This window comes from Phyllostomus hastatus, unplaced genomic scaffold (assembly GCF_019186645.2).
Source record: "Phyllostomus hastatus isolate PE091 unplaced genomic scaffold, TTU_PhHast_1.1 phas_contig_283, whole genome shotgun sequence".
In the NCBI taxonomy this organism is placed as follows: Eukaryota; Metazoa; Chordata; class Mammalia; order Chiroptera; family Phyllostomidae; genus Phyllostomus; species Phyllostomus hastatus.
Window position 1 is genome coordinate 15,913,985 of NW_025333833.1, and position 16,126 is coordinate 15,930,110.

At 42.9% G+C, this 16,126-nt stretch overlaps 1 protein-coding gene and 1 pseudogene across 1 annotated transcript in view; one reads left to right on the top strand and one right to left on the bottom strand.

Annotated features, from left to right (window-relative positions):
* FLVCR1 (FLVCR heme transporter 1) overlaps positions 1-14,700 on the bottom strand; it is a 28,039-nt gene extending 13,339 nt beyond the window's left edge. The window contains exons 1-3 of the mRNA XM_045838552.1: positions 13,594-14,700; positions 7,355-7,499; positions 1,487-1,627 (exon numbers count right to left, since the gene is read on the bottom strand). Of these exons, the coding sequence (XP_045694508.1) occupies positions 1,487-1,627; positions 7,355-7,499; positions 13,594-14,331 (1,024 nt within the window). The 5' untranslated portion in view covers positions 14,332-14,700. The remainder of the gene's footprint in view (positions 1-1,486; positions 1,628-7,354; positions 7,500-13,593) is intronic.
* LOC123818397 lies at positions 8,510-9,076 on the top strand (annotated as a pseudogene).
* Positions 14,701-16,126: the final 1,426 nt, after the last annotated feature.

Below are 16,126 nucleotides of genomic sequence, written 5' to 3' on the forward strand. Positions count from 1 at the left end.
CTGAGCTATGCCAGCCAGGGCGCAAGCTGTTACCTTTTGATAAATATCCCTTACACTGCTGTTTGTTTTTAGGATGTTTCTACTATCTCCCCAATTGAATTATAGTTACTTCAGAACAGAAATCGTGTATCATTCTTCTTCCTAGCTCACACAGCATCTAGAGCACCATTGTTGATATCAATACATGAATAAATAACAAAATGAACAATGAGTGAGGTAACTGGGAAGCTAGCTCTGGTAGAACTGCTTGGGAAAAAAGGAGCACATTTCCAGTACAAGAAATACTGGCACACAATTAGAGACCAGAATTAACAGTATACAAGTGCATGTGGAGGCAGATTTGTGAGTGCGTGAGACAGAAGATTGGTTATAAACTTGGCTGAAAGAGAATTTTGTATTGAGAAACAGTAAGAGATAAACGAAGACTGGAGAAAAGCCACCTTAAATGACAGGCTAAAGAAACGAATTTGCTCTAACAGATAATAGTGAACCACTCTACTTCCTAATTAGTAGCTTTAGATTTAAGCTAACCAGTGGAGGTAAAGAGCAAAATTAAGAAAAGGAACTTGATATGCTGAAGTATTTAACAATAAGATGCTGTAACACCTGGGATTTGCTTTAAAATATTCCAGGGAAAAAGGAGAGGAGATAGAGTAAGAATGACGAAGTGACGATAGGTGTTCAAGTTGAGTGATGGTGGGTACATAAATATCCGTTAGATTAAATGTAATACCTTTGCATTTAACTATTTCCAGTAAAATATAAAGGAATTAATCCTGGTAAAAGACTGAGAGTTTAAGTCAGGGCATAATTTGTTACAAGCTATAAAGCAGTTATATACTAGGGTATGCCCTCCCGCAAAATGTCAAGAAGACAGCAGAGAGCCATTTCTGAAGGCAAGTAAGACAGATATAGGGGGTGCTGGTGGCTGATACAACAGTACTGATGTAAGAAACAAAGAATAAACTGTCAGAAATCTCTGAAGCAAACCAAGTGCGTTGGTGTCTGTAGTCAAAGCTACAGAGTGAAGATGAGTATCTGCCAGCCATCCTAAAAGATCTGGAAGGATGAGAATTTTTTAAAGTTAGAACTGGTCACGGTGACCTCCTTAATGTCTGGTTTGAATCAAGTAGTCAGGATCGACATCGGTCTACACAGGTCAAACAAAAGAATTGGTGGCATTTGCCACATGTTCACAGCAGCCAGTAACTATAGTTCAGAAAGGACCTAAAATACCCATGAGAACCCACAAAAGAAGACAATACTTCCCTATTTGAGATCTATTTATTTTAAAAACATGTAAGAAAATGCATCCTGAAGTTTTTTTGCTTTGAGTTCAAAATTTAAGTTTAGGACTCTTATTACTATTTTTGTAGAGCTAACAATCCTCAGTAATTAAAGCTCAAGCCACTGCAAAAATATGAAAAGAATCTACAATGCTCAAAGGTTTATACAGACATCAAAGAGGATAAAAGGAAACACTTACCATAAGAGATCAATAGAAGGACAAAAGGAATGTTTTTGAACAGGTTCCTTATTGATTTCTTATAGGAGTACTGGCCAGGTGGGGCGTCTTGAAGGGCTGCTTGGGCCTGACTGGGCGGACAGTCAGGTTTTTCTCTGAATGCTGGAAAAATACAAGAAAAGATACTTAAACAAATGTAACTGCCTTAGTAAGCACACTAAATTCGGTTTAGGTTTAAAGAGGCAGTGAAAGTCCAAGAGTGAGGCCTTTCTTCTTTCACTAACTTCTAAGTGATGGCTAGTTTGGCAGTGAAACTGACTGAAACCAAGATCTGGCCCATTTGAAACTGCAAAACAAACAAACAAAAGCCCGGAGAAATCATTAATACTATATCACAACCTCACCCACTGATTATTTTCCTTTTTGTTAAGCAAGATTAATTTTTATTCTATTAACTATTCGACAATTTACTGCTACATTTAGTTCAATCTATAATTAGAGGTGACATCAGATAAGAGCAGCCAATACATTATTGAACTTGTAGAGGATTGTCTTGAGGTAGCAACTATTTCTTCTGAAATCTGGTATAAATGTTATCTATCCAAGCACACCTGTAGAAATGAAAAGGTCCAGGTGCATGCTGGGAGCAGAGCTGGTCCTTCTTGCTGACTCCCTGTAGCTGCACATGGAAGAGCTAGGGGCAGAGCTGAGAGGCATGAAGCGGGATGGTTTCTGGTTCTGCAAGGCTCATTAGCACAGCCCGTCCACGGGGTTAGAGACAGGCTTCTCAGCCAGCCGTTGAGAGACTGCCCTTGTGCTGGACAGGAAGGTTCTATACACTTCCTGCAACAGATGACTAAGGAGAGATTTCTGCAGGGTTTGGCTGGCCCGAAGTCAAGACTACTTCCTTCATAGGAGAGATGAACTGCTAACATTTGCTACATTGGAAATTAAAATCTAGTTTTAGTACTGACTCGAAAATTGAAACTAAGACAAATGTGAAATTCTTTGCCTCATGAAATCTAAGATGGTCTGATGCTGGCACTCAGTGATCTTGCCAGGTTATCAGTAGGTTTTCACGTAATCATGTCTCAGTCGCCACTGTGACAGGCCATTGATTATTAAAAACATTTCAATTTCAGAGACTTCATTTAAAAATGTACACTTTAGAATCAATGAAATAGGGTAAATTCAAAAACCAAAAAAAGAAGGTAAATGGATTCAGAAAAAAGTAATATTTTCTAAAAGATCAGAACTTCCTCTTTTAATAGTGGCTATTTCTTCCAACAAGGAAGGCCTGCTTTGTAGTTCAAAAGTGGGCTAAATCTAATGAGCCTGGCTGTCAATCAAAATCCTGTAGAACTTGAAAAATAATACAGACTTTAAGAGTCTATCCAAGACTCAATGAATCAGAACTTCCAGAACAGAACCTGAGAATCTGTATTAAACACAAAGTTCTCCAAATGCTATCAACACTCAGCCATGTTTGAAAATCACTGTCAAAGAAATCATCCTTAAAACTTTTATATAATACTGTAGTTCTCAAATTCTCCTGTTTACCGCTCAAAGTAAAAAGAACAAAATAAAGTTCCTTATTCACCATAACATGGATTAATTATGCCATAACTAAAACAGACTTCTACTTTTACAGGTGTCTGAATTAATTCAAGAGGAGACACAACTCATAAGTATTTACTTTTTAACATTCTTACATTGGAGGACTGGTAGACATAAAAACTTTAAGTGGCCGCAATTCCTCCTCTTCCTCTCGCCCTATCTGCTCCTTGCACTGCAGAGGACGGCTGCTGTCCTTTCCTGCAAGTGGCCTAGTTAAGATAGGAGATACCTCTGTTTATTAATATTGATAATAGAGAACTCACACAGCTGTAAAACAAAGTTTCAGAATGTAAAAACGTTATTCAAGGTAGTCATGAATATTTAGGTAGAGTCTTACGTCTCTTAGGTTTTACTACGGTAAGGTAAGTCTAAGTGGCTCAGTTCTGAACTCACATGCAAAATAAAAACAATCCTTAATAGCTTTAACTCCACTAGATTAATTGTCTGAATACAAGTGTTATCTTTTTGTTTCAGGCAGTCAACTGCCCTCTCAGCTGAAATCAGGCCTGTATCGACCAGCTACACAATGCAATAACGCTGGGTTTAAGTCTATATGAAAGTAAAGAAAAAGGAACAAAATCCTGTTTAAGTTGTACTGCATTTTCAAAGAATAAAATATGTCTTTTCCCTTATTCTTTGAAACTGAAAAACAATTGCTGTCTTACTCTCTCTCTTCTCCCCACCAAAAACTTGTGCCAATAAAATAATGAACCGTTAAAGTAGTTATTCTCCACCCCGGGCAGCAAGCATGCAGAGAAGCCAAAGGATTCCGGGCACCACATTCAAACTTCCTCTCCCATGATGAACCAGCTAATCGTCTTCATGGGACCACTTCTTCCTTTTGAAATTAGACAATAACACTACCTTTCAGTTTCATTATTTGTCCCTGGGTGATTCAAGCAGATATTTAACATATTAACTTATTATAAGACAAATATGCACTTGAATCCTGGCTCCACCTCTGAAGAAGTCAGTTCCTGTCTTTGACTATAGCTCTCTCATCCGAAAAATTGGAATAACCAAACAATTATGTGGATTATATAATATGATACATGTAAAAGAATTTTATAATTATTGAGTGCTACACAAAATACACTTTTTTCCTTTTATTTACTTTCTTTTACTTTTTTTTAGTAATATTTTTATTTGTAAAGATCAGAGACTAAATTTATCTCAGGGGTTTGAAATTCTTACGGAAGAAGTGAAATGTATTTCTGTGAAAAGTTTACAATAGCAGCTCATATATAAATATTCTGTGCCTATAAGAATCAAAAGTAAAACTGTGCACACATGGATATGCTCACATGTTTAAGAGAATTAACAGAGATACTTTGATTCCATTACTCCTGTTTTCTGCCACCCACTCCCTTCAGTGCGTCGTGAAGGTGAGGGTTTGAACTGGCACACTTCGGTTACTGGGCTGCCCTGCTGTGGAGTTTTCAAACACAACAGCCACTGACACCAGAATTGCAATTGGAACAACAAAAAAGAAGAGTAAATAAAAATTAAAATGATATATTTTCATATATGACATTTTCCATATGGAGTTAGGTTGCCTAGGCTCAGACTTAATCTCCAGTATTTAGCAGCTGTGACCCTGGGGAGGTTACACTTTCTGGAATTCTGCGCCCGGTTTCCTCGTCTATAAAACAGGAATGATGATAACAGTGTCGCCCTCACGGGGCTGTGAGGGCTCAGTGAGGTAAAGGGACAGTGTGCCTGCAGGCACGGTTGGCACCTGTCAAACAATCGAATGTTAGGGGCCATAACAGAGTCCTCCCAGGAAGAACGGAGTGGCGGTGCCAATTCGGTGGAAGGCTTGTGCTAATTCCCAGAAGTGCCAGGGGGATGGTCCCCCAGCTCCGTGAGGGAGGGCAAGAGCAGTGCATGGCGTGAGCCCTTAAGAGAGCATTTCAGGAAAGGGGCTGGGTGCGCCAGGTCAGTGTATAGCGCATTGCTGGAAACACCAGCAACCTACACTATTTTGTAAGATTTGGGGGGGGGGGGGCTCCCAAAGCAGTATTCGTGGGCAGAACTGAGAGGAAAGTAGGACTGTCTCTCAGTAATTAAGGACCTTTCAGTAAGGACTTTTAAATAACCCAAATTTTCCTCAATAGGAAATATTTGGATATAAGGAAACAGGAAAATTTTTTATTTAAATGTCACAATTTTCAACCTAAGACTCACATCACAACTGTACATTATCTTACTTTTCTACTACACTTGGTATCATAAGATTAAAAGCACAGGTCGCGAGCAAAAACTGACGATAAGCCCTTGTTCTCCTATTCCATTTCCAGTCCAATTTTTCCATTCTCCCCACCTGCATTTCTGTTTCCACTGTCTACTCACAAGCCATGAGTACGTAAATAAGTAATTATGTACATAAATAGTTCTCTTTTAATTTCTCAAATAACACAGGGTCATACGCCCATGGTCACGTCTATTATCATTTTTTTCTCCTCCTCCCTTAACAGGTAAAAATCTTCTATTTGTAGCATCTCACATACATGTTTAAACACATATGAGCATGTATATAATAACTTTGCATCAACAGATATCTTATAAGCAATCCATTACTCTGTCACTTCTTTCAAAGAGACAATTGAAGACAATTAAAAAAAAGGAAAACCAGAATTTATGTGAAGATTTATAAGCAATCAAAGAAAGAGAATTTTATATTTTTATAATCCCTACTGCATAAAAGGCCTATTAATGCAAAATACATATGAACTATACTTCACCTAGCAAATCAAATATGGCTATCAGAAAAACGAGTTTGCTTTTTAAAAATATAGATTTCCCTTAAAACTTCCTTTTGAAACTGCTAAAATAGTGCAGGGGTAATTTGGCCTTTTTCAAGTCATCTGCGCACAGCGAATATGCCAGTCACTCCCTGAAACACAAAACCAACCATAAGTAGGCTGCATGTGTCAGAATACGTTTCACGCTACCAAGAAAATACTCTCTCTGTTCATTGTCTTAAGGGAAATTAAGGTGTGGGCTGAGCTTCCTGCACCTGGGTCCCGGAGTTCATCTGTAAAGGCAGTCTCTATCCAAACTCTCTACAGTCTTGGCGTACCTCTCTTTGAAAACTGAGGATTTCTTATCTGGAGATCATAACACTTGAATTTTTCATTACCTTTATAGCCATGGTAAAAATTAATATGTAAATTAAAAACCCCAATTTAATTGTAAATTGTAATGACTAAAAGATGGCCTTTCGACTTTGAAGTAACTTTCCTCTTCAAATTAAGATCTACTGAGTGCCGCCCTGGCTGGTGTAGCTCAGTGGATTGAGTGCGGGCTGCGAACCAAAGCATCGCAGGTTCGATTCCCAGTCAGGGCACATGCCTGGGTTGCAGGCCACGGCCCCCAGCAACCACACATTGATGTCTCTCTCTCTCCCCCTCCCTTCCCTCTCTAAAAATAAATAAATAAAATCTTAAAAAAAACACACAAGATCTACTGAGTGCCTAAGGGGCAGTGTCCTAACTCGGTCAGCAGCTGTCTTCTTAAATCCTTTTCCGTGAAATCAAAACTGTTTCCCATTAAAAATAAACTTTAAAAAGCAGACCTTCCCAAACCTTCTTCCAAACTGACGATGGCAGCTTGCCGCTGGTTTGGACTGACTGCTTCAAGAGACAGGCCCCGACGAGGACTCAGGGACGAGGACTCAGGGACCAGGACCCAGGGACGGCTGGTGGCAGCAGTGCTTGGCAGGGGGCCTAACAAGTAGATGGTTGCCACAGTTTGAAATTCTGCCGAACAGCTTGCCGCTGCCCAGGATCATTCACTGGGTGACATTTTCAGATCCAGTTACTTGTTAAACTGAGGGTCCTCGGAAGGGTTTATCATTAAAAGGAAGGCTGTCGCCTGTGTGCATCATTTCGAAACATTGACCAGAACTTGCTCCCTGCTGGGTTAGCACAAAATGCAGATCACATAGAGGCATATGCAAAGAGGAGGCAGGTAATGTGTTTGAAACTGACACTGATCAGGGAGGAAGAGTTAGTAGGGGGACTAATGGGATGAATTAGTCTTCAAACCCTTTACAACATTAAATAGATAGACCATCACAGAGCCCTAGGGCTAGAGCATTCCTTACGAGCAAGGCAGTGACACAGCAAGAATGAAACAAGCAAACGGCATTTGAGATAGCAACACAAATCTTCACAAAGGATAGCAACACAAAGGACTGGTTACTTTTTTTTTCCCACATGTTTGTCATGCATTTATCTATTTAAGCTTTAGGGAAAATAATTCACTTACCAATCACTGTTAAAACAAATAAAAATGTGGCGACAGCTGATGTTCCATAAAACATGGTACTGATATTACGAGCCAAAAGATCTGTGTTATTCTGTGTGTTGGGCACTAAAACTGGTGGCAGCAAAAAACCAACCGCAGTTCCGAGCTGTAAAATAAACAGTCCTGTTAACAGCTGTTATTAGTGTAACAGGACATAGCTGAGCAATAGCTATTCTTAGGTAGGAGCTGACCAGCAGCCATTCTCAGGCAGCAGCCGTTTCCCAGATAAGCAGTTATCTCAAGGTCGTACACTAACCCCCGTTTTAGCAGCTGCACTCCTTCCCCTCCTCCTTCTGCCTGTGTGACATGCATATAAAAGAAACTCCAGCTTGAGCTCATTGCTCAGGATTTGGGAATTTTACCCCTCTGAGCCCGCAAGCGCGTAATAAAGGATCCTGCTCCACCATCTCCCCCGTGTGTGAGTTATTTTCCGCAACATTAGGAGAGACAAAAGTACATACTGCCAATTAATACAACACAAGGAGGACAGCTAGCATACACGAGGTGCACTTCTAAGGGAAAGAAGCCAGACACAGAAGTTCACATACTGTACGACTCCATTCAGAGGAAATATCTAGCGTAGGTAAATCCAGAGGGAGGCAGCAAGTCAGCCGATGGCAGGGGCTGAAAGAAGGGGGAATGAAGAGGGACTGCTTAGTGGGCACGGGGTCTTCTCTGAGGGAGGATGAGAGTGATCTGGACTAGACAGAGCTGATGACTGCACAACCCTGTGAACGCAGGAAATGCCACGGAACCGCACACTTCAGAATGGCTTCTTTTTTGTATGTGGATTCCACATGAGGAAGGAAAATAGGAGGCTGAATGTGATGACAATCATAATGAGAGAAATAAAATCAAAGTATTAAAGGAGGCCCAGTGGAGGGAGATATTAGATTCTTTGGGTGATGGAAGTGAAGAGCAAGGGCCCGAAATAGGTTACAAAAGGAGAGGAAGGCAGAGATGACATTTAACAGATATTTCATTTGCTCCCTTACCAAAAGCAGGACAGAGACAAACAGATAATTACAGGAGAGTGTGGTGAGGAATGCCCTGTGGAGAGGCTGAGGACATCGTCGGATCCAAAATATTTAAAGTGGATAGAAAACGGTTTCAGCAATGCAGACAATTAAGTGCACTGTCGTGGGCAATGGTGCTGTTGGTAAAGCACACCTCCTGATATCCTACGCAACAAATTTCCATCTGAGTATGAACTGACTGTTTTTGACAACTATGCTGCCACAGTTATGACTGGTGGCCAGCTATACTCTCAAGGACTTCATGATACTGCAAGGCAAGAGATAACAGATTACGACCACTGAGTTATCCGCACACAGATGTATTTCTAGCCTGTTTTTCAGTGCTCTCCCCATCCTCATTTGAAAAGGTGAAAGAAAAGTGGGTGCCTGAGATAACTCAGCACTGTCCGAAGACTTCTATCTTGCTTGTTGGGACCCAAAATGATTCAGAGATGACCCTCAACTATTGAGAAAGTCGCCAAGAGCAAACAGAAGCCTATCACTCCGGAGACTGCCGAAAAGCTGGCCGGTGATCTATCTGAAGATTGCCAAGTATGTGTCGTGTTCTGCACTCACACAGCAAGGCCTAGAGAATGCACTTGACGAAGCAACGTTGGCTGCCCTGGAGCCTCCACGACTGAAGGGCCGCAAGTGTGTGCTGCTGTGAGCATCTCTCCAGAGCCCTTCCTGCACAGCAGGTGTCAGCATCACACTAAGAGTAATGTTTAAACCAAACTCAAGACTAAAAATTAAAATTCATTTTTGCAGGAATGACAAATGCACGGCACTTACCCAAGTGCACTTGAGCGAAACAAGACCCGGGGGCGTGGTCCCTTTCTGCCTCTCAATACTACTTAATTTTGAGTAATTGTGTACTGCCAGAAAAGTGACCAGTCCTAGTTGTTGTTTTTCAGAAAATATGTTGTTTGTTTGTTTGTTTGTTTAAAAGCAAGGGTGCTTGTGATGACTCTGTAACGGACTACTTTGGGTCGTTGAAGCTGCTCCCGGGTTCCCTCTGGAGAGTGATCAGGGGCATCTGGTTTTATCTATCTTTCTTTTTCTTGGGAGGTAGGTGGGGAAAGTGTGTGTAGGGTTTGTTTTTCTTTAGTCATTTTTTAAAAAAATTCCGTAAGCATGGGACAGCCCTTTAGGGGAGGAAGATGGAGTGATTCCACACTTCACCTCCGACATCTAGTTGAGAAAACATGCTCCCCACCTGGTGCCCTTAGGAAGGAGCGTAGCAAGTACCTCACTTAATAAACACTCCGTTTTGAAAGTTGCCTTTTCTCTTCACCCTTGAGTGGGTTCGGTATTTGGTGAAGCTCATGAAAGTGGGCGGGACCCGACTTGCCCCTCCTCCTTTCTAGGATGCACTCCAGACATTACAGACTTTCAAGGAACTCTGTTAACCATTTGCTGATTTTTTTGAAGTTAATGTCTAACTTCTGTCCCTGATAAATGAAGAAAAGTGTCGCACCTTTTGCAATAACACCAATGGGTTGAATACATAATTTAAAAAACAAAACAATATTTCTTCCTTGTCAGTCATTGTTTAATGTGGCTAGCATAAAAGTGCAGCCTAACAGTGTGTGACATGGTGTCCTAGAACACATGGAGACCTGGTATCCCTGAGGGTGGCACTGGAAGAAGGATGCCTGTGGGATGATTCACATCCTCTTCCCAGTTATGGGATGGAGACCTGCTTCATGAAGAAGCTAGGGGTGGGGTGGGGGTGGGGAGGACGTGTAAAGACATGGGGACCAGTCCTAGGAATCCCCTAATTTGTGTTTGCATGAGGAACCCTAAGGCAGCCAGTGGAGGCTCTCTAGTCTAATAAAAATCATAGAGAGTCTTATGAAAACTCTTTTTAAGCGTTAATGGGGATTTTATCAGCAGATTTTAGTTGCAGTTTCCAGTTCTTTAAAATATCTAGGTAATCTCCACCTTCCCCAAATCCTAATCCTTAGAGATTTGTTAGTGTTGAACCGATGCTTTCTCATGTCTCAATTCTTCATATACACCTTCTGTTCAGATGTATTAGACAAACAAAAGAACCCTACACTCAGACACACAAGAGAGTGTGTGGTGAGTATAATACTGTGATGGAGAGGGCGAGGTGACAAGACTGGGAAGATCAAGTAATTTATGAACCAAACAAGAACACTATTCAGACCGAAAGGGATCCTGGGAGTAGTTACGCAGGACAACAGTGGGCACCCGCACTATCCCGGGCAAACTGGAACATATAGTCACCCGAGCCAAGACAGTGCTTTGGAGGGGCACCTTGGATCGACCTGGAGTTCAGGAAAAGTTTCTGATGGAACAAAGTTCTGAATAAGAAATTGTTGTTGTTTTTTGGCCAAGTGGCTCTGTTGGGTGGATTGTTGTTCTGTGCACCAAAAGGCTGCAGGTTCAATTCCCAGCCAGGATACATAACCAGGTTGTGGGTTTGATGCCCAGTTCAGGCATGTACAGGGGCGGCTGATGGATGTCTCTTTTACACTGATGTTTCTCTCTCTCCCCCACCCTCAGTTCCTCTCTCTAAAATCAATAAACATATCCTCAGATGGGGATTTAAAAAATGTAAAGAAATTGGAGAAAGCCAAGTGAAGAAGTGTTCCCAGCCAAGGGGACACCATGTCCAAAGGAAGGGGAGAACATGACCTTGTGGGAAATTACAAGAAGAGCACAGTTTCCCTCAGAGCAGAGAAACTATGAATGTGAGAATGGGATGGGGGGTGGCATGGAGAGAGGTGAAGCTGAGGAGTGGGCAGGAGGCTGAGCTGGAGGTCACACATTGTCACAACACAGTTTTACTTTTATCCTAGGGGCAATGAAGTCTACTGCAGGGGAGTCCCCAGAAGATCTGCTGTTAGAAGGACCTCACTGGATGAAGGCGGAGAACAGAGGGAGGGGGCGAGCTGCAGACAGAAAGGCCAGTTAGCAGGCTCTAGATGGGAGCTGCAGGTGGCCAAAGCTGAGAGCGGCAGTAGACATGAGGAGAGATGAGCTAGGAGACAAAGTCAATTTTGATTGGTGGGATATCCAAGTAGAACTATCCAGCTGGCTAGTATCTACATGAGTCTGAAACTCATTCATATACTACTCAACAAAATTTATAGAGAATCTACAGTGTGCCAGGCACTGTAATAAATGCTGGTGATGCATTTGTGTACATTCAGACCTCGTGCCTAATTTCACGAAATTTACAGTCTAATGGTGGGGATGGGACCTGGGTAATAAAGAAGTATTATCATACAAACATAAACATATAAATGTATCAGACAGTTTATATACTTATCAGGTACCACATGGAGAATTAATAATGTCATAAGTGACTGGGCAACTCTAAATGGGACTGTCCAGAATTGCCACTGAATGATATTTGAAGGGAACTCAAACTGAGAGCTCAGCCACAAAAAAGGATGTAATAATGTCATCCTAGGAGGGAGAACATTCCAGGTAGAGGGGATGTTTCTGCAAAGGTGCTTCTGCAAAATGCAAGTTTAGTATTGTTTAAGGAACCAAAGAAGACAGATTAGTAAGGTTTTGTAATTCAAAGCAGACTTTATGTTTTAAGTACTATGGGAGATCATTGGCAAGTTCAAAGCAGGGTTAAGACATGATCTGGTCTACATTTTAAAAGTTTATCTCAGGTTGGAGACCTGGCAGTATTGGAAGGGTAGTTACAAGCTAGGAGTCAGGAGTCAGACAGACTTGAGTGTGAATGCTGCCACGAAATAGCCGTGTGGCTTTAGAAAAATAATTTTGTCCCTTCAAGTCTCAGCTTCTGTATCTATCAAATGGGGAGAGTAACAGTTCCTACCTTACATTATTAAGTTAAATGACACAAGCAGATGAAGGACTCCCCATGGTGACAGGGTTTAGTGAGTGCTGAATAATGTTGGACATTATTACAAATGATCACTCCACAATCCAGGCTGAGGTGTTGCACTGAGTGTTAGCGGGAAATCTGCCTACAGGTAAAGATTTTCATTCATTACCCATGGAATAGATAATTCACAGCAATGGAGTTGATAATGAATGTCAAGCTCAATGAATTCTTAATCTTGAATATAATTTTATAAATGTAAAATACTTTAAGAAAACAGTGCCAATCCAAGCATCCAGAAGCAAACAACTAAGATATTGGTCACAGATTATTTTAGACACACGACAACGATAATTCAAGCTACCCCTTCTGTGCTTTAAGAGAAAGGAAATAAATATAAAGCAATAAGCATGTAGAGTTTGTCTTTTTTATGGATTCTAAACGAATCTTATTGTGATCTTGAAACAAGTGTTGGACTGGAAGAAAGTAACATTCTTTTGTTACATAGTTACAGGCAGCAATATATATACAAAGAGGTGAAGTTTTAGGTATACACATTTGTAACTACATTCTCAAGCTGAATGACGGCTCAATACAATTTACATAAAATATCATAGGACTCCATATGCAAAATTTAAATTACAATAAAAGAATCAATCTGCAAATAAAAAACCACACAAGACATTCCTCCTAGTAATGCTCATGGGGTTTGGACCTATTGTGCTAGAAAAGACTAGGAAGCCCCTTATGGAGACTTAGCAACATAAGCCACCCTTTTACAATGGATTCCAAGATCTGTGATTTGTCTTTATTGTCTTAATCATAAAAAATTGGTAATTGGACTTAGGAATGTTGTGAGGTCTTTATCGCTAGAACATTTATTTAGGAGTCGTTTATAAGTGTCTATAAATGCTATGTACCAGGCACTCTGCCAATTGCAACTACACAAAATTAAACAGGGCTGTTCATACTGATCACTCAAAGGGGAACAAACGTCCCAGAATCCAACGCCCTTCTTCTGCAATATCCTGAGGGTGACAAAAATAATACCCACCCAAGTCTCACTCATTACTGTGCCGACAAGTTTCCTATGATGTGAGGCATACAGGGGCCAATTTAGTTAATTATTTTACAGGTAATTCTCAAAGCAAGATGATTAGATGCTCACTTTGGTTTTCAAAGTTCTACCCTTACAAATAGATCAAAACCCCTCTTTAATCCAAGGCCGTCTCCTATCTCCTCCATTTATGGACAACCCTCCTGAGGGCCTATCCTCACGCCTAGCTCACATGGCCTATGACTTTATCTGGTGCTTTAAGGATCCGATTTTCATCTCTCATCTTAGTCCTTACCTGATTGCCTAGCACGGCGGTGGCACACGCTGTGGACACCTCTTTGGGCCCAAACCACACTGAGGCGATGCGGGAGGGCAAGCCCAGGATGAACACCTGGGCCACGGAGCACAGGGACTGGCCCAGCATGGTGACCCAGAACAGATGCTGCTGCACACTGCCGCACTTGATCCAGGCGCCCAGGCAGTTGAGGCCGGAGCCCAGCATGGCGGTGAGCCGCAGGCCTCGGGTGTCCAGCAGCCATGTGGCCGGGAAGATGAGGGGCACGTAGGTCAGCATGTACACCATGGACAGCCAGTCGATGTGCAGCGAGGAGACGCCGTAGAAGCCCTCGAAGACGTTGCTGATGATACTATAATGGATCCACTGGAAGGCATTGACCAGCGAGTACAAGCTGAAGATCAGAAGCACCACAAAGCGCCGCGGGGAGAGTGCGGTCCGGGGCACCAGCGAGCCCTCGGCCCCTGGGGTCTCCTTCCCGGGGTCCGTGGGCAGCAGCCGAACCTGGGTCTCCTCCTCGGGCGCCAGCTGAATCTGCAGGCTGCCCAGGGCTCCCGAGGCAGCCGCGGGGCTGTCCCGGGGGACTCCATTCAGGGCCAGGCAGCAGGCTTTGGGCTCGCTCTGCGACTCCGCGCCGATCTTCGCGTCCGGCGAGGCCCCCGGGACAGGGAGGTATCCCTGTGCAGGCGCCTGCCCTGGCGCTGCCGCCACCCGCTCCTCGTCGTCCGGCCGCGCCATGTCCCCGGGCTCGCGGGTGCCGCCTCGCGGCGCCCCCCGCCGCCTCCTCCCCCGTGCTGCACCCCCGCCCAGCACCCGAGGCCCTCTCTGTACCCCAACTTCTTGCCACACTGCTCCGGGGCCCTTGCTCCGGCGGAGGGAGGCCGGGTGTGAGTGTAACTACAAAACACGACCCAGATGCGCAAGCCAAGTAATTCTCCCGTCGCTCAGCACGGGTGCCATCCCGGAACTGTCGCCACACCGCGTTCGCGGCCCAGCACCAATGAGCGGTGCCCTCGCGGTGCGGAAGCCAATGGGAGAATTCCCGGGCGGGCGGGCGGCAGCAGGCCTGCGAAAAAGGCTGCAAGTCCTTCAACCAGGGTGACTTGGCGGAAATCGGAGCCGAGCAGGCAACTCCCCTGTAGGTGGAGAGGGGCTCCCCTCGGGCGGTTCCATACTCACGAGGAGGAGGAATTCGCGCCCTCGCCCCAGCAGAGGTGTCCATCAAGGTCAGACCGTGCCTTTTTAGAGCACGCCGCGCTACGTACCATAAATTCGTGCTCTCTCCGCAAAGGAAACACACCACAAAGGCTTCTAATCCGAGTAAAGAGATTTCGTTAGAAATGTGTTCTCGGGGAGTTGAAATCCCCCCACCTCCACGCCGCTGACGAATGAGGCCAGTGAGACGTGGGACGAGGGAGCAGACCCCGTCACTTAGCGTTGGCCCTCGGATTACTAACAACACCGTAGTTAGTAATTAGTAATTACTGGACTCGCACATTCAGTGAGTTCAGTGGGTTCCAGGCACCAAACTTATTTTGCACGCTGTGTGCCAGACACTGTCATGGCCTGTGGTGAATGAAAAGTAAGAACGAGACATAGTGTCTGTTGGAGAGAGCACATGTAGCAGTGCGAGTCTTCCTGGAATGGAGCAGAAGTTGGCCCTGCTACTTTTTTTCCTACTACTTCTTGAGAAACAAAATTTCAAAAGAAAAAAAAGAGACTCCAAATAATCACTAAACTGAAATTCAAACTATATTTTTCTCACAATAGATTTAACCTTGAATACGGTGTTAAATAAATATTTACTGAATGATTGCAGCTAAGAAGCCTTGAGTATTTACAATAATTACTTGCTTTGTAAATGAATACCTTTTCCTCAAAAAAAAAACTTACAAATTTCCTTTGCAAATATGAGTTTCTAAACACTTAGGTATTATTTTATATTGTTGCGCATTGTTCTCTGAATGAACAAATAACGAAATGTAGATTCCAGAAGACTCCAGTCTTAGCTAAGAAGTTTATTTTATGATTCCTGAAAAAAATGAAGTCATAAACTGCATTGGTTAATATTCAGCACAACTAATTCAATATTTAGAGGCAATTTCTTAGTCTTTTGTGTACAATGAAAACTACATAGCTCACAATAAATAAATAAATAAATAAATAAATAAATACTGTTCAGAGAGGGAATCCGATGGGCAGAATTTTAGATAGAACTTTCTTGCCTTGCCCCAGGTGCACCTTCATTCCACATGTTCACTGTAAACACTCAGGTAACCACAAACTTCCCAACCCCCTCTCTGAAACTGGACACTGGAAAATTATGTTAGGTCTCATTTCCTCTTCACAGAGGCAGCTTCCTACATGTACTTGTGCAGGGAAGCCATTCTTTCTGACTGTTGAGGCTCCTTCTGTCTACAGGTAGTTTGTCCTCTCTCTGTCCTTGGCAAGAAGGATTGTGTCGGGAGTCCTCTGGGTATCCTGGATACCAGTCAGCATCTCATTTCCCCCCACATATTTATCAGCTGATGCC